Source organism: Pipistrellus kuhlii, unplaced genomic scaffold, assembly GCF_014108245.1.
Source record: "Pipistrellus kuhlii isolate mPipKuh1 unplaced genomic scaffold, mPipKuh1.p scaffold_m20_p_35, whole genome shotgun sequence".
Lineage (NCBI taxonomy): Eukaryota > Metazoa > Chordata > Mammalia > Chiroptera > Vespertilionidae > Pipistrellus > Pipistrellus kuhlii.
This window is the reverse complement of record NW_023425535.1, coordinates 3,713,917-3,730,914: the sequence shown is the minus strand read 5'-3', so window position 1 is coordinate 3,730,914 and position 16,998 is coordinate 3,713,917. Positions and strand designations below refer to the sequence as shown.

General features: G+C 60.9%; 1 protein-coding gene across 2 annotated transcripts; it reads left to right on the top strand.

Annotated features, from left to right (window-relative positions):
- The first annotated feature begins 7,986 nt into the window (after window positions 1–7,986).
- Window positions 7,987–16,419, top strand: GPRIN2 (G protein regulated inducer of neurite outgrowth 2). 2 transcript variants are annotated; one of them, XM_045570693.1, is made up of 3 exons: window positions 7,987–8,032; window positions 12,806–15,379; window positions 16,101–16,419. In XM_045570693.1, exon 2 carries the CDS (start codon window positions 12,812–12,814, stop codon window positions 14,171–14,173), a length of 1,362 nt encoding a protein of 453 aa, XP_045426649.1. In that variant the 5' UTR covers window positions 7,987–8,032; window positions 12,806–12,811; the 3' UTR covers window positions 14,174–15,379; window positions 16,101–16,419. The 2 variants fall into 2 exon arrangements, with proteins under 2 accessions (XP_045426649.1, XP_045426648.1); XM_045570692.1 differs by lacking the exon at window positions 7,987–8,032 and adding an exon at window positions 8,371–8,490.
- Window positions 16,420–16,998: the final 579 nt, after the last annotated feature.

The window sequence follows — 16,998 nt, the reverse complement described above, 5'->3', positions numbered from 1 at the left end:
AAGGCTGTCACTGAGGCTGCTTTTGGTAGCAAGGGTTAGAAATTTAACCTAAACTAGTGGAAACTCCAAGGACAGGCCTAGCTTCCTTAGTTGAGAAGTCAAGGGAGGAGAGCAGCCTCAGCTGTAGCTGGAGGTGGGGCTGGGCATGTCCTCAGAGCTGGCTTCTCCCTCCCCCTCCCCGTATGCCCTCTGGGCTGACCGTGTCAGGCCTGTGGAAGACGGTGGCTTCGGCCCCCACATCCCCTTACGCAAAGAGATGCGTTTCCTCCCCGCTGCCCATCATGGCTCTGTGGGACACATGCCTACCCGAGCAGCCTCTGGGCCAGGGATGTGAGGCAGTGCTTGGTCTGAGGCCCACCAAAGCACCGCGGAGAGAGGGTGAGTGAATTTTAAAATACAGGATGAGCTTCTGGGAGAGAGACTTCAAATAAGATTGCCTTAAGCAAGACAGACGTTTCTTCCTCCTCTGCCTGCAGGTAAGCAGCCTGGGCGCCCTACCTTGTCTTTCTATCCCTGGGTACAGTGCAAGCATGTCAGACTCGTGGCTCACAATATTTTTTTTCCGCCCAGCCAATATAACGGTATGTAAGAAAAGTTTAAATAAAAATTTTGTAATTTAATGTTTACAATATCCTGTTATACATAATTATTAAAACGAACTACAGCGTTTGCTAATGACTAATGACTATAATCGTGTGGCATTCATTTCCCTTACACACCTTATGGGCAGGCACACAGTTTCTCTCCACTAACACCAGCAGCGGATACTTTAGCAGCTGACTGCCACATCATTAGTCTTATACTGACTTGTTGGGTGTGCGCAACAGGAACTATTTCTCTTTCAAAGAACAAGAAAAATAGGTTTATTTGCGTTATGCTTATTAATTTGTGCAGTTATTCAGAGTCTGGTAAGTTAATGTTCAAGAAAAAGTATTAATTTTTATTAAATGCTCTGTTATTTCATGTTAATGATGACTCATTTTTCAGCCCTTTGTGTTCAGCATGACTCTATCGAAATAACATGTTTCTCTAAAAATTGAGGCTTTTTTTCTGTGACCATAAATGTGAACCTTGTTATCTGGCTCGTGTTAGCCTTTGAGTTTGACATGCTTGCAGTGGTGCATCCATGGGTTGAGACACTCCCCCCCTCTGCCACTCAGCCTGCGGAAACGGGAGGGGTGGGAGGGTCCCTCCCGTAAAAGGCAGCACCTCTCCTGCGTCCGTCCCACTGGCCAGTCAGTTGGCCAAACAAAGCTTCTAGGAAGATGATTTCTATGATTTTCCCGGATTTCTATGTCCCAGGATGAAAAGCAGAGCTTCTTTAAACATAGAAGGAAATCACGACCTTTGGGAAATCAGCAGGCTCAGCCCCAGTCTGTCCCTTTAGCCAATTAAAGGTCAGTGCTCTCTGCTCATTCTTCCAAAGCTTTGAAAGCCCCCTCCCCGGGAGGCAACCCCGAATATGATACAAAGCGGCTCAGCCCCAAGAACTCATGCCAGCCAGGGAGAGGGGAACGCAAGGCCATTCCTTCCGAAGGGCGCGGGTCCGACCGGCATGCATAGCTTCTGACACCTCACTGGGCAGACTGGTCACAGAGCCTGCCTCGCTGCGCCGGGCTGAGAGTGCAGTCTGGACGCTGAGCAGGCCTGTCCTCAGGCCGAGGAGTTGTCCTGCTGTGGAGGGGAGAGTGTGCATTGGGGACAGTTAGCAGCCTCTGTCCTGGGGTGGTCCCCCAAATGAAATGAGGGATGGGTTGTAGGAAGCTAGTGAAGCACAGTAATCCCTCCTTTGGAAAACTGCTGTTTGAACTACTCTGTCATTCTTAGACAGTCTCTTATTCTGTAGGTCCACTTTGTTATTTTTAGATAGTCCCTTATTCTGTAAAATAACTGTTTTAGTTTGAATAATAGGAAAATATAAAATCTTAGCTGTCTGAACTTGCAAGCTATCCATCTGATGTAACAGGCTAATGCTGATACTGATAATATTCCCATGTTCTCATGCCAAGTGTTTGTTCATTATGTATCCAAGGTCACAAACTGTCTGCAAAAATAACTTACACAAAGCTCTTTGTAAAGTCAGCAGGAGGTCCAGAAAAACCACATTTGGGAGACAAAGGACTGGAAGCTTATAAACAGAGAAAGCTTCCTCCATGTTGTTGGTTCAGAATTTGACAGAGATATTCTGCTCTGAACCTGCGCATGATAAAAGACTCCTAATTCATTGACTCATTAAGGCGTCTCACACTAACTCGCTGATTTACGGTATAACACTAAAAAGCAACAGATGTCCACTATAGTGCCTCTGCTTTGTGTGCCCAGACCTTTCTGTCTCCACCAATCACTCTGATCTAGATGTCTGTTTGTCTGTCACTGCTGCCCTGAGTCCCTCACCACACAGGCCTTGAGTCCAGGCATGTCTGATTCAGCGTGCATTCCAAGTGCAGCCTCGGACTGGCCTCATAAGAGACCCAGTAAACTATGTGTGGGTGAAACTGAGATGGTAATAGGTACTCCTGGGCAAACTAACTATCTCTCTCCCCTCCTCCCCCCAGCATCTATTAAATACTAGGGCCTGGGAAGGCATTATCTCTTTCACCCAAGGAAGGATGGCTAGAGGAGTCTCACACACTAGTGTTTTTGGGTCTGAAAAAGAGACTGTTCTACTAGTCAGAGTTCTCTGACACTTAGGCATTGATGACACAGGACACATTTGAACTTCCAGTGTCTCCTTTCTGAGACCCCGAGAGATACTCCACCCAGGAGTCTTCTGGGTTTGGGGCCATCTCATTGTCATGTTGCCTTTGGTCTAGCAAGAGCAGCTGGGCATTCCTGTTCTCTGACAGAGGACTGGGGGAAGGTCAATCTGGAGGGACTGTCAATCATAGGAGAGCGCCCCGCCCTCCCAGGAGGAGCATCAGCAAGCTCTGATCTGTGGATCTGATGTGCGGATGTAGGTTTGGCACAGCTGGCACCCTGTTTCACAAGAGGAGAGCCTGTGTAAGGATGAACTAATCCAGAGGGAATTGGAAAGAAGGGGCGACTGAGGCAGAGCCGTGGCCACATCATGTGAGCTTTGAGCTTTAGCAATGCCCAGAGCTGGAGTTGATGAATCCTCTGATTTTCCTGAACTATACAATATTAGCCCTTTTACCAGCATTCAATCTGCTGTACTATTTTAAAAATATATATTTTATTAATTTTTTTACAGAGAGGAAGAGAGAGGGATAGAGTTAGAAACATCGATCAGCTGCCTCTTGCACATCCCCTACTGGGGATGTGCCCGCAACCAAGGTACATGCCTTTGACCAGAATCGAACCTGGGACCTTTCAGTCCTCAGGCCGAGGCTCTATCCACTGAGCCAAACCAGTTTTGGCTCAATCTGCTGCACTATTGTTCAATAGGCAGTCAGTTAACTGAAAAACAGTTGGGAAGCAATCAGATTCAGAATTTTTCTGAAGAGACATGATTTCCTCTTCTTTTGCAAGTTGCCTTTCCCACAAACACTTAACCGACAGAAGTTTTTGTAACTCACTTTCCAAAATGTTTAACCCAGTTTTCACAGGAACAAAACCCTTTTCAGTCATATTCCATCCGTTTATGTGCTATTTAATTGCACTCATAGTTACAACACGTACACTGGGATAAATAACTTCGATACAAATGAACCCAGCTGACTCTTGGTGAGTCCGCTGCTCAGTGGCGAGAGCTGAAGTGCACGGCAGTGAGTCCTCCCGGCAGCAGCCAGAAAGGCTGTGGCCGTGCCTCTTCCTTCCCTCCTAAGAAGTGAGTCCTAACGAACCTGTTCTTCTCGGGTGGAGACTTCCTGTGAGCATGACTGCTGGTCACCAATGCTGCCCGGGCCCTGCACCGTTTGGCCCCGGGCTCATCCACTTCCTGTGATGACTATTCACATGCTCCACTTTCCTCTCCAACCTTTCCGTCTCCCCCTTCCCTCTCAGCCCATGAGCTTGTCTTTTATTTCACAAAGAAAACAAAAACCATCAAACTTCAACTTCAAAACCCAATAACTTACCTAGGTCTTCCCCATCATTTCTCCTTGCTCTATGGGACCACCCTGCTCCTGCCCCACGCGCTCCGGGTCCACCCCACACGCTCCGGGTCCCATCCACACGCTCCGGGTCCTCCCCACATGCTCTGGGTCCTCCCCACGCCCTCCGGGTCTCATCCACACGCTCCGGGCCCACCCCACACGCTCCGGGTCCTCCCCTCCACACACACACACGCTCCAGGTCCTCCCCACACGCTCCGGTTCCCCCACGCTCTCCAGGCCCTCACCACACGCTCCAGGTCCTTCCCATATGCTTCGGGTCCCCCCCACATGGTCCGGATCCCCCCACACATGCTCCGGGTCCCCCCACATGCTCCGGTTTCCCCCCCACGCGCTCCGGGTCCTCCCCCCCCCCCCTCGCATTTCGGGTCCTGTCCACACGCTCCGCGTCCTCCCCACACTCTCCGAGTCCCTCCCCTGCCACGCTCCGGGTCCCCCCCCCCCCCACACACACACCCTCGGGATCCTTCCCACATGCTCTGGGGCCTGCACATGGGACCAGTGCCAGCGGTGGCGCCTGCTCTGGTCTGCTCTTCACCCCCTCCCTCCCCATGGCCCTCTCCCTGCTGTCACACAGGCTCGGTCTGTGACAATGAGCAGCGGATCTGTGTCTGGCCACCCGGTTTCCATGCCCCTTCTGGGAAAACCTCCAGTGTGTGTGGTCCTGGTGGACCAGGGTGCCTCTCAAGGGAATCCATGGCCAGGCATCTCTGCATCCAAGGATGAGCACACGTGGCTGTGGGGCAGCCACGGCGCTCCTGCTCCCCCGGGACTTTGGATCTTGAGCAGAGAGGCCCGTGAAGGATAATCTGGAACCCTCCTTTCTATGTGGCGACAGGGCGTGGCAGGAGTGGCTCCTTCAGTGGGGGAGCCACCGTCTCAGAAAACCTGGCTTTGCTTCAAAGAACCAAGACAAACACTCTGGGATTAGCTTCCATTCTGAGATCCCTGCAGTTTCTCTTAAAGAGAGCAACACACTTTTATTGAGTTCAGAGAGAAAGAGAGAGGGAGAGATAAAAACACCAACCATCAGTGAGAATCATTGATTGGCTGCTCGCCCTACACTGGGGATCGAGCCCGCAACTGGGCATGTGCCCTGGCCCAGAACTGAACTGTGAGCTCGTGGCTGGCAGGTCAGTGCTCACCCACTGAGCCTTAGCGGTCAGCAGTCTTCCCTTACTGAGCTTAATTTACCCCGAGTTGTTTCCTGTTGCTTGAAATCAAGGCTATTAAGCAGACCATAAATCAGAACCAAAACCAAAACATCGCTCTCTGGACTTCATATCCCTTCCCCAGTGTCAGCTTTCCTTCTTCTCCCCGTTATGGCTGTGCTTGGACCAGTGCCTGGACCCGCCCAGCCTTCGGCTCTCCCCTCGACCGACTCCTCAGTCCTTTTCCGTGGAGTCTGCTCCAGCGCCTCGTCCAAGCTGCTTGCTCTACATGCCCTGGTCACACAATGCCCAGTGTCCCCCTTTCTCTCCTGGCTGCCCCCCTCAATCCTTGGCCTCAGGGTTACTCCCAGCTGGACCGGGACTGCAGTCTCCCCGGGGACCTCACCCACTCCTGCCACTTGAGGGGCCCTGTGCTGGGAACCAGGCTCCTGATGCCTCTCCACCTGGGTCTCCTCCACCCCCACCCCCTGCAGCCCCACTGGATTCCGGGGCCCAACATTTTTGCTCTTCTGTCAGGTCTCCCAGTCTCAGGAAATGGCCCTTGGCGAGAGCCTCCTCTCTGTACCAGAGCAACCGACAAACCCACTCCCACACCGAGCCGTCCTGCCTGTCTCTCCAAGACCTGGGGTAGGAGGAGCCTGAGAAATGTTTGATCGAATGACTGATAGCAGCAAGAACACTCTACAGAAACTTCCATAAGCCGGTCTTCTGCACAGCCCTGTGAGACGAGTATAATTACCGTCTCTGCAGGTGAGGAAATCGACACCAGAGACAGGAGCAGCGCCGCCTGGGCGTGGGACTGGAGAGCAAGTGAAGGTGGGGCGCTGGGATTGCAGTTTACATCCCACTCCCCGACCTGCTCTCCCTGGGAAGCGGGGGGAGCCTCCCTGCAGATGGAAGAGGACCGGGGGAACCAGAGGCCCAGCCGGACGCTGCTCAGGGAGCCTGGGGGCATCCCCTCCCACTGTGTCTGCGGCACTGGGGCGGCAGAGGCCGCGGACACCCCGCTCCAAGCAGGCGGCTGTGGAACTCTCGAGGTAAGGGCCGGGAGGGTCCCCAGGGGCTCAGGTTACTGGAGCCCCAGGTTTCAGTCCAAACTCTATGCGACCCCATGCAGCTCATCCCTTCTTGTGCTCAGTTGACTTCCCTAGAAAGCCTGAGTGAGATTGCTGAGATGGGGAAGGAGGGCCTTACTTACTCCTGGGCAGGAGTGGGTGGTGGCCTCAGTGACCAAGTCCCACACTTGTCCTCCAGGCTGTGTGGTGGTGGGCCAGGGCCTGGAGCCTCCACTTGACACCTTGCTGGCTTCCAGGGCTCAGCGCACCCCCCTTTCCGCCCCCCCCCCCCCACCTGCAGGCCTGGACTCTGCACTAAGACCCCACTGGAAAGGGAGGCTGGACTGACCAGGGTGGGGGGCAGAGAAGACAGGAGCCAGGCTTCCAGTCTTCGGGGGCAGGGCTGGGGCTGGGGAGCAGGCTGAGGTGCCCGTGGTTAGGAGCCCGGCAGGGAAGCATGAGGGCTGACCCGCAGGGCCAGGTGCCATGCCCACAGGGTAGCACCTGTCTTCCTGCGTCCCTGGGGCAAACCGATGAGGGCCAGCTCAGAGCTGCAGACATGGCACTAGGGCGGGGGCTGGGGGAGGGCTCCCCAGGCAGAGAACACACCGAGGCATGGGTGGCTGGGTGCCAGGCCAGAGCCACGCCTGCAGCCTCACACCCACAGCCCTCTCCCGGCGCGTGGCAGATTGTCTGGGGCTCCTGCCCGGCTCCATCTGCCTGGCCAGGGCTGGGGCTCCCTGCGACGCCCTGGCGCTGGTGCCAGCCGGGCTGGGAGGGCACAGGTGAAGCTGGGCCCAGTCTGCCCAGACCAGAGGATGTGGGAGGTGGCTCCGGGGGGCTGGGAAGAGGGGTGCGGACTCCGCAGAGCCGCACCGCACCGGAAGCCAGAGGTCCCTGAGGCTGGGCTAGTGGATGAGGGCCACAATGGGGCCAAATCTCAGGCTGGGGTCCGAGACAGGACAAACCCTCTTTCCGCTTGGCCAGGGGCGGCGGCGGGAACCTGTTGAGGGCGAACGGTGGGGGACGGCCCTCTGTTGAGCCTTTGCTACCGGAGCCAGGCGACGGCCCTGGGAGACGCGAAGAGAAGGGACCAGAGCCCGCGGGTCCCGGCTGGGGGTTAGGTCCTGGCTGGGGGGCAGGTCTGGCTCGGGGGTCAGGACCCTGCTGGGGGGGCAGGACCCGGCTGGGGGGTCAGGACCCGGCTGGGGGGTCAGGACCCGGCTGGGGGGCGTTCCCAGGCCGGGCGGCTCCGGAGGCGGGGGTGGGGGTGGGGGTGGGGGGAAGGCCGGCGCTGCGGGCGGCAGGCGGCAGGGAGGGTGCGGGCTCCGGGCGCGTCCGGCTCCCCCGCACGGTCAGGCGCCGCCGGCTGGGGTCCCGGCGGTGGCTGGAGGCTGGACACTGAAACTGAGTGGGGATCCCCGCCAAAGGTGGGGTCCAGACGCGGCGGGAAAGAGAATGTGGGCTGGCGGGCGGGGTCCGGGCCCAGCGCACGAGGCAGGCGTGGAGGGGCCGGGGGGCGGCGGACGGAGGATGGGGCTCAGAGGGCCAGGGGCGGGCTGGTACCCGAGGGGCGGGCCCGGAGTCTGGGGTCCGGGCGGGTCGGAGCCCGCGCCTGGCAAAGGGCGGGGCCGAGGTGACGGAGGACGGGGCGGGGCCGTGACGCCGCGGCCGGAGGGGCCGGGACCCCGCGGGCGCCGGAGGGCGGGCGGAGGCGCGGGCTCGGGCCCAGGTGAGCGGCGCCCCGGAGCCCCGCGCGGCCCCGGACGTGCGCTGGGTGTGCGGGGTGCGCCGCCCGCTCCTCTGGGCCCCGAGCACCTGTGGCCGCAGGAGAGCGCCCGGCCCCGGCCCCAGGGTGAGGGCGGCGGCCGGCGGCCGGCGGCCCGGGAGGGGGCTGGGCGGACGGTGCCTCCGCGGCCCCGCTCCTCCCGGCCCTGCTCCGCGCCCTACCCGCGCCGTCTTCCGCCCGGCCTCCATTCACTCCGCCCGGGCCGGGTCCGGCCTCACCGCTCCTCTCCCTCCCCCGCTCCGTCCTCCCTCGCCCCTCGCCCCGCACCCCGCGCCCCGCGCCCCGCACACCGCCCAGCCCAAGCCTCCTTCGCTCGGACCCCCGCCCCGCCATCTCCCTCGGCCATGCTTGCTGCTGGCGCGGCCGGCAGCCTGGCGCTGGGCTGGCGCGGAGGCCTGTCCGTGAGTCAGGGCGCTGTGCGGGGCGGGGCGGGCGCCTGCCTGGGGTGCGGTGAGGGTGCTGGGCCTCGGCCGGGCGGGTGGTGTGCAGAGGGCCTGTGCGCCCACCCTGACGTGTCTCTGGGTGCGGCCTGGGCCCTAGGGTGCATGGGCGCCCGCGAGCATGCCGGTGGGGGCCGCCAGCCACCGGTGTTGGGCGGCTGGGCCTGCAGCGCACCTTCTCCAGGTGCCTGTGGGGAGTGCGGGCAGGGCCTCCTCCGTGGCTGAGGGCCGAGCTGGTGGGTCCTTGGGGCCTCACCCAGGCCTGCCCTAGAGCCCTTTCCTGGCACAGCTTTTCCCTGGTCGCCGTTCACGAAGTGCTGTCTGTGGCGGACAGGCTCTGTCCCATGCAGATGTCAGGTGGCGCTGGGGGTGAACCAGACCACCTGCTGAAGGCTGCCGCACCCCATTCCGCAGGGAGGGGTTTCTGAGGGTGTGCCCTAGCGGGTCCCTGGGGCTAAGTTTAACAGCTTTCCCTCCAGACCACCTACATTGGCCTTTCCTGCTTGTGCTGGAGGGAGAAGGCCTCCCCTCCCTTCAGGGAGCCTTAGGCGACGTGCCACGTGTTGTCTGAGAGGGGGCCCGCCTCGTCCCCCTGGGCACGCACCAAGAGCCTGGCTCCCGTGCGGCCACACAGCAAGATTGGAATCTCTGACCAAGAGACCCGGCAGCCTGGGTCTCTGTAGACCTTGGAGCTTCTACTCAGTGACGTTGGGTGAGGCTGCGCGGGAGACTGGCCGCTCCTCCGAGAAGAACTGCAGCCACAGGAAGTCCCGCGTGGGCCCCACGGGATTGGCCACTTACAACTCTGATTGGCATCAGCTGTGGCAGGAGGGAGGCCATTAAAGTGTCATCCCCAGGGTACCAGGGGTCCTGGCTGCCTCTGTGTTCTCGTCCTTTATCTTGTGCAGCATCTTCCCAGGGACCTTTGGGGTGAAACCAGAGCCTCCCCAGGTTTTAAGGCAGATAGATGGGCATGCCGTCTGGGCGTCTAGAATGCTGACTCCGGCCCTGTGTGTCTGTCTGTACCGAGCCCGCCTGTGCGTGCCTGGCCTCCCCGGTTAGGTTCGGAGTAGTCTGGGGAACAGTGGCGAGGAAGGCGCTGGGGACACTGGTGCCGGCCTGGTCCTAGGGTGGCACGGAGTTGGGAGCGATTGGGAAGTGAGACTAGAGTCTTAGCGGCTTCCGAAGAGTCCCCACCAGGGCCAGTCCCCACGGCACCTTGAGCAGAAGCAACCCCTGGTGGAAGGGAAAGAAGTTACTCACAGTCATTCCAGACAGTGTGTGTGCCATCACACGAGTCTCCACAGAGCCCTGCAGGTGCTTTTCAGACTGGGGAAACCGAGGCTCGGAGAGGTGAGGAGTCCTGAAGAGAGCCAGTGAGGAAGCAGACGGCTTGCTGTCTGCTCACCTGTGGCTGTGCTGCACCTGCGGCAGCTCCCATCATTCCCTGCGAGGCCCCCTTTCTCTGAGAGTGAGGGTGCGGGAGACCTCCTCTCCTTGGAGGTGGCCTGGGTCATTGGCCTCCGAGCCCTTCCTGTGCTAGGGCTGGGGGGCCAGGCTGTGAGGAATTCACAGTTGGGGTTCAGCCCTGGGTTCCTGGATGTCTCGGAGCTGCTCCAGGTCTCAGTTCTGTCACCGGCACTTGTGGAGTGGCTGAGGAGAGAAATCAGCAGATGCACAGCACCCCCTCCTCTGGGTCTTCGTCGTCACTCTCTCTGGGCACTAGGGCCCTGGGCACTGGGGAGCCGCCTGGTGAGGCAGGCACGGGGTCCCTTGTCGCTGACAGCTTCTCACTTGTGCCTGGCGGGGTATGATGGCACCCCAGCCTCATTCCTCCGTTTCCTGGGGGCCGGGGTCTGGCGTGGTTCTTTAAGGCCTTGCTCCCTAGGAGGGTAAGGGTAGTGGAGCTGAGCCAGAGGCTGGGAGGCTGTCCCGATGCCGTCTTTGTGGTGTTCTTGGGCCTGCAGCTGGTGGTTGTCTGCCTACCAGAGCCGTCAGGACCACAGCCTTCCCAGCCAGCAGTGCATCCCCCCCGCCCCCCCTCCTCAGGCGAGTCACTGGACCCTCTGAGCTTTGGTCTTGTCTGTAGAATGGAGTGATGACGTAGCTCACGAAGTTGCTCTGACCACTAACAGACTGCTGGAAAGGAGGTGGCACATCCTGGCACATGGGGGGATTTGGTCCTGGGAGCTGTCATCGTCATCATCACCCTCATCATCACTGTGGCTGCTTTTTGCCCTTTTCTGTTTCTATGTCCCTCATCACACCCTTGAGAGCCTCTCTGGCCATTCATCCTCTTCATGATCTTCCAGGGACCACACTGGTGTTGGCCCCAGGAGCAGCCAGGGTGGGCATTCCTGCCAGGCTGGGGCTGGTCTGACCACTGTGGCCCGTGCCTTCTGTGCTGGACAGTGCGGGGCGGAGTCACCGCGGGAGCTGTGCTGAGCTGGCTCACAGTCACCCGGGAGCTCTCAGGCCACCGCAGGCTCCAAACATCCTCCCGGGCCCGAGCGGCCACCAGCCGCCGCTGGGCAGGGACGGCAGAAAGTCTAATTACACAGCAGTGAGTTCCTGAGGTCTCCCCGTATTCCCTGCCCGGTGGCCTTGCTCACTGGCTAGGGTGGTTAGTTTCTATTTTATTTTAATACATTTCTTTATTGATTTGCGAGAGGAAGGAAGAGGTAGAGAGATATAGAAACATCAATGATGAGAATTATGTCTCCTGTACGCCTCCCACTGGGGATCAAGCCTGAAACTGTCCTTGGCCAGAATCGAACCTGGGACCCTTCAGTATGCAGGCCAACGCTCTATCCACTGAGCCAAACTGGCGAGGGCTTTTATTTATTTATTTATTTATTTATTTATTTATTTATTTATTTTGGGAGTGGTGTGGTGCTGGTTAGTTTTTGGCAGTTCTCATCAGCCCAGTGAGGAGGGCAGGCCTGGGGTTGCCCAAACTGCCCCTGTCGCAGGCTGTTCTGGTCCAGTTTCTCCAGCTCGTCTTGCCAGGCAGGACGTCCCGGCGTGATGCTCCTCTCACAGCTTTGCCAAGGCAAGGCTGGCCCAGATGCCTGACTTCACGCTGGGGCTCATGCCTGCTGTCCCCACCCCATTCCTTACCCACGCACCCTGTCCCTCTCCCCCTGGCATGCCCTGGCCTCCAGGAAACCCTTTCTGACCCAGCACACAACTTCGGCCCGCGCTTGGCAAGGCCTTGTTTCTGGTGCTCAGCTCGTGCCTCCGCGCTCACTCCTGTGCTCACTGCCCTCGGCCAGGCAGGCAGCACGCATCCTCTGAGCATCAGCTGCAGCCAGGTCAGTGCCGGTGCTGGGCAGACAGGCGGCAGCCCCAGGCTGCTCACAGCCTCAGGCCAGTCTGGTGCCAGCCCAGCTCAGGGGCGCTTCCCCAGCAGGGTGCTGAGGTGCAGGGCCAGTGCAGAGGGGTCAGTGGGCGGTCTCCAGGGGTCTGTGCAGCTGGAGGAAGGACCAGGAACAGAGGGAGGGCGGGGCAGGAAGGGTGCAGGCCCACTTTGCAAGAAGGAGTGTGCACTGGATGGCGGGCGTGTCTGATGGCTGGTCTGGGACCCATTCCCAGGGCACAGCTGGTCTAAGTGAGTCAGAGCTGCAATGCAGTAAGCTCGGGCTGGCTGAGGAGGGAACAGAGCTGAGAGTGCTGCCTGTGAGGGCTGGCGTGGGGCCTCTCCTTGCCCCGGAGCCAGGGTGGGGGTCAGCAAACGCTGCCCTTTCACAGCTGAAGACTGAGTTCCAGGGACTGCCTGCTCAGCCAGGCTGGGCCGAGGGAACGGGGTCGGCCATTTTCACTGTGCCCGCGTTCTGCTTATCCATCCGCACACCTGTGGTCCGGCTGCGTCCCAAGGAGTCAGCCCCCAGTGCAGGGCCCGATGGGTACTGACAGGCCCGGGAGGAACAGGCTGGTGTTTGTCAGTCGAGCTTTACTGGTTATGAAAATGTCGCCGTGCTCCTGTGCTGAGTGACTGAGCGCTGTTGTCTCAGCCCCACCCAAAGGCCCTGCACGTGGCTCTTCCCGGCTCCCCCCGCGTGATCCGCAGCAGCGCCCGTCCTGGCCTGGCGTGTTTCTGGCTGCTTGCTGTGTGTAGTGCGGTTCCTGGACAATGTGTGATGCCCTGGGCTTCCAGGGCCTGTGGTCCTGCCGCGGCCGTGCTTGTCTGATGCCTGAGCGGCAGGGCCCGGCCCGGGGGAGCCACAGCGGAGTCTCAGGAGCCCCGCCCTCACCAGCTCCTTCTCTCTCCCCGCAGGCAGCCATGAGCGCCAGCTGCCCTGACCCCGGGGCCCCGGCACGGAGCCCCCCGCCAAGATCCCTGTCCCGGAGCTCCTCCAGCCTGCTGGGTGACGGCCGGGGCCAGAGGCCGGAGCTCCGGAAGAGTGCCAGCAGCACCGTGTGGCAGGCCCAGCGGGGCACCAGCGCGGGTCCCGGGACGCAGGAGGAGGGGCCCCCCGCGGAGAGCGCGGAGCAGGCGCAGGGCCCCGGCCCCGGCCCACAGCCCGCGGTCATGGGCCACTGGCGGAGCAGCACGGTGGGCAACGTGTCGGCTGTGGATGGCGGTGACCTGTGTCGCCTGCGGGTCCCCAGCGCGGCTGCTGTGCAGAGGAGCCACTCGGACCTGGCCCGCCCTCAGCCCCGGGGCCACAGCGGGGCTCGGAGGGCCAGCCTCAGCTGCTCCGCCCTCGGCAGCTCGCCGGCCCACAGGGCGCGGGGGCAGCCCGGCGGCGCCTCTGGCCAGGGAGGCCAGGCCCCCGCCAGCCCGGAAGGGGACCTGGCTCCGGAGGACGGGGCGCTGAGCTCGGCCTGGACCCTGGGAGAGAGTCAGGTGTGGGCGTCGCCAGGAGACCCGGGAGGCACACCCAGCCACGGCAGCAGCCCCAAGGCCAAGCCCAAAGCCACCGGGCAGTCAGCCGCCACCTGCCGTGCTCTGCCCCCAGCAGCTCTGCCCTGTGACATGAGGGAGGAGGGCGCCCGAGGCTCCTGCCACGCTCTGCCCGCCCCGGGGGTCCTGGCCTTTCCCAAACTGGTAGCATCAGTGAGTGAGTCTGGGCTGCAGGCTCAGCGTGGGCTGAAGGCCCCGTGTGGGTTACCCGGGGGGCATCCTGGGCCTTCCCACTGCTGTGCCCATCCCTGGGGCCCCACCGGCTCAGCTGTGGAGCCTGGCGTGAGGACCAAGGACGTGTGGACCATGACCTCAGCCAGTGACCTGGCCCCAGTGCTGGTGTCCCCTCCGTCAGCCCAGGATGCGGGCGTGCAGGCGGCCCCCGTGGCGGTGTGCAAGGCCGTGGCCACCAGCCCGCCCCTGGGAGTCCCGCTGGCCCTGCCCCCATTCCCGGAGGTAGCTCTGGGCTCTGGGCTGGAGGAGGCGCCGTCCCCTGTGCGGGATGTGCGGTGGGATGCTGAAGGCATGACGTGGGAGGTGTACGGGGCTGCACTGGACCCTGAGGTGCTTGGCGTGGCCATTCAGAAGCACCTGGAGATGCAGTTTGAGCAGCTGCAGCTGGCACCTGCCAGCGAGGACAGCCTGTCCGCCGAGAGCCGGAGGGGGCCGCTGCGGGCTGTCATGCAGTCGCTGAGGCGCCCCAGCTGCTGCGGCTGCCCCAGCGCAGCCCCAGAGTGAGGAGCCGTGGCCCCAAGGGCTGCCCCGCCCCTGGACTCAGCGCCCGCCCCCCAGCCCCCAGGGACAGTGGGGGCCCCAGGCCCTCTGGACCCACTGGCAGCTCTGGACACATCGTGCTGTCAGCTGCCAGCAGACTTGGGACTTCAGCCTGGGGACTTGCTGCTTGCAGCTGGGCTGGTTTTAAGGGCTTAATTCCCACGGCCACATCTGCACGCGGGGCCTGAACTTGGCGCAGTTCCAGTGCCGTGTACGAGGGAGGTCCTGACTTTCCTGTAAAAATCCTCTCCTCCTGTCCAGTCTCTTCCGGACTCTGCTGTGGTTTCCTCCAGCGTCGCTGAGGCTTTCCCCAGAGCAGAGCTGAGACGAGGAATCCTTGACATGAAACGGGCCCAGGAGGCTGGTCACTGGGTCTTTAGTGACGGGACCTGATGCTGCCAAAGGCCTCCTGTGTGCCACACCACTCGGCACTGGCCTTGCCGAGTCTTCACGCACGGACCAAAGCGCAGGCCTATGGCCGGGCCGTGGCTGATGTCCCGGGTCAGACGTCAGAATGGAGGCTGAGGTTCAAAGCAGGGCTGGCTGCGCCTGGGTCTTCTGCAGCTCCCCGGCCAGCCAGCCAGCGAGGCGGCTGCGAGCGAGGCCTGCTCTGTGCCAGGTCTGGGTTCCTTGGGGAACGAGACGGGCTGCGCGTGCTCGCTGTGCTCCCGCGTGGAAGGGGCCACCGGTACCAGGGAGCTGAGCTGTAAGAAAGGCCGCAGGTGTGTCTACGCGTGGCTCGTCTGTCACTGTGTCTGGGGCGGCCTCAGGAATGGGAAACCGGTGACCCAAATATGTCTCAGTCCCCAACTTGCACATTATTACCTCATTCCTTCGGCTTAAGGATTTATTTTCAGCTGGTGCAGTTATCCAACGAAGGGAGGGCAGGGATGGTGGGTAGAGGAGGGGTCTCCCACTGGTGGGAAATGGCAGGGGCTGTGAGGCTGTGGGCCTATTTGCCCCTGAGACATGGGCCAGGGCCCCTGGGGCCAGGGGATCGTGGGAGGGGGGGTGGTTCCAGGACACCAGGGCTTGACACAGCATGACGACTGCCCAAGGATCTCCCCAGGCCCACGGAGGATGGAACGGGCTGTGTGCTCGTCCTGGGGCTTAGAGTTGAAAATCCAAGCTCCCGGGACAGAACCTGCCAGCCCACCTCTGAGGAGCCAGGTCAGTGTCTGCCGAGGGTCGCGGGCACGGGAGGGCCCTGCCCGTGATGTGGCCCTCTCCTGGCCTGACAGAGGCTCCCCCTGCCCCAGGGACTCCCTGCCGCGGAAATGATCCTTTGGATGCAGGAGTGACATGCTACCAGCCGGGGAGCGCGGTGGGAAAGGCGTGCTTCTGGCCAGAATGCCTCCCAAGGCCGCTCCCTGGGCTTTACGCAGAGCCATGCCATTCTCACTCCTAGCAGCTGGGCTGGTAGAACCATGCCACCCTGCTTAAAAATGACAGCCAATCAGAATCACTGCCAGTGAGGCGGGGCAGAGGGTTGGCCTCGCCCCCCTTTTAAAATGGGCCAAGCAGGTTTTCCTGAGGCCCTGAGGCCTGGCTTCTGTCTCTGCAGCTGGGACTGTCCTGTGTGTGGTGTGGGAGGGCGCTTCACGTCCTGGAGTTACATGGGTTCTGGCTGTCTTCACGCCCAGCCCTGCCCAGGCCTCCCGGAGCCCAGGCACCTGTCTGGACACGTGGGCAGAGGGGTGTACCCGGCAGAGAGCAGCCTCGGCGGGCCTGGCAGGTGCCTGTGGTCACGCTGCTTGGCTGCTGTGTGCCAATCTGTGCCACCTCCAGGCTGCACCTGGCAGGCCGGGATGGCGGGCTGGGCCTGGTCCCAGGTGGGAAGGATAGTGAAGCCGCCCACCCACCTCATCTTGACTGAGATGCGTCCTTGCAGGTGGCGCCCCGGAACACGGCCCTGGAGAGCTCGCTGCCTGAGCTGCAGGATGGGCCTGGGCCTCACCAGCCAGGCTGCTCAGCCCGGCCACTGGATGGACCGCAGCTGGATCTGGATTTGCCCTGGAGACAGACCACCCGCCTCCCGCCTGCCCCTCCTGGGCAGCCTGGCCGCAGTGCTCAGGCTTCAGGACTGGCCGCCAGCTTGGTTTGCAGGTCTCCGCTCAGACCCCACGTTCTGATCAGACTTTCTGCTCTGGGAGGTGGTGGATCTCATTATTTGTGCGTTTATTTTGAATTTGAAATAAAGTATTGGAGGTTGGAGCTTTGCCTTGGAAGGGTTGTTGAAGGATAGTCTTTTTCGCTTGTAGATTCTGTCCTGTGGAGCCTCCATCCAGATTCCTGGAGCTCCATCCTGGACGAGAACCCCCTCTTGTAGGTCCCTGTCCCTCCTGCCTGGCAGCATGGCCAGCACACAGGGCGGCATCTCTTGTCCAAGCTCCAGGCTGCTGTCCCCCTTGCAGGGAGTCACTAGTCCACCTTGGGGGTCACTATGGGGAGGGGGTGTGGTGTGCGCAGAGTGTGGATACTGCTGGCCTAAGGGCACAGAGCCAGGAGGTGGAAAAGCCAGAATGGCCCTATCCCACAGTGACATCACTTTCTGTGTCGTTGAGTCTGCCCCTTGGAAGTGCTGGATTCTTAGTCCATGGCCATCAGACAGGCCTTCCCAGCGCAGGTCCTGGCACTGAGGACGCGGGGGTGGGGCGCTCAGTGGTGTGAAACCTGAGTTTGAGTCCTGGGTCTCACCGACAGCCATTAGCTCTTGGGCAAGTTACTAACTTGGCTGATCCTCAACGTCCTCACCTGTCAGAGGGTGTGGTAATGGGCCGCCTCCTTCG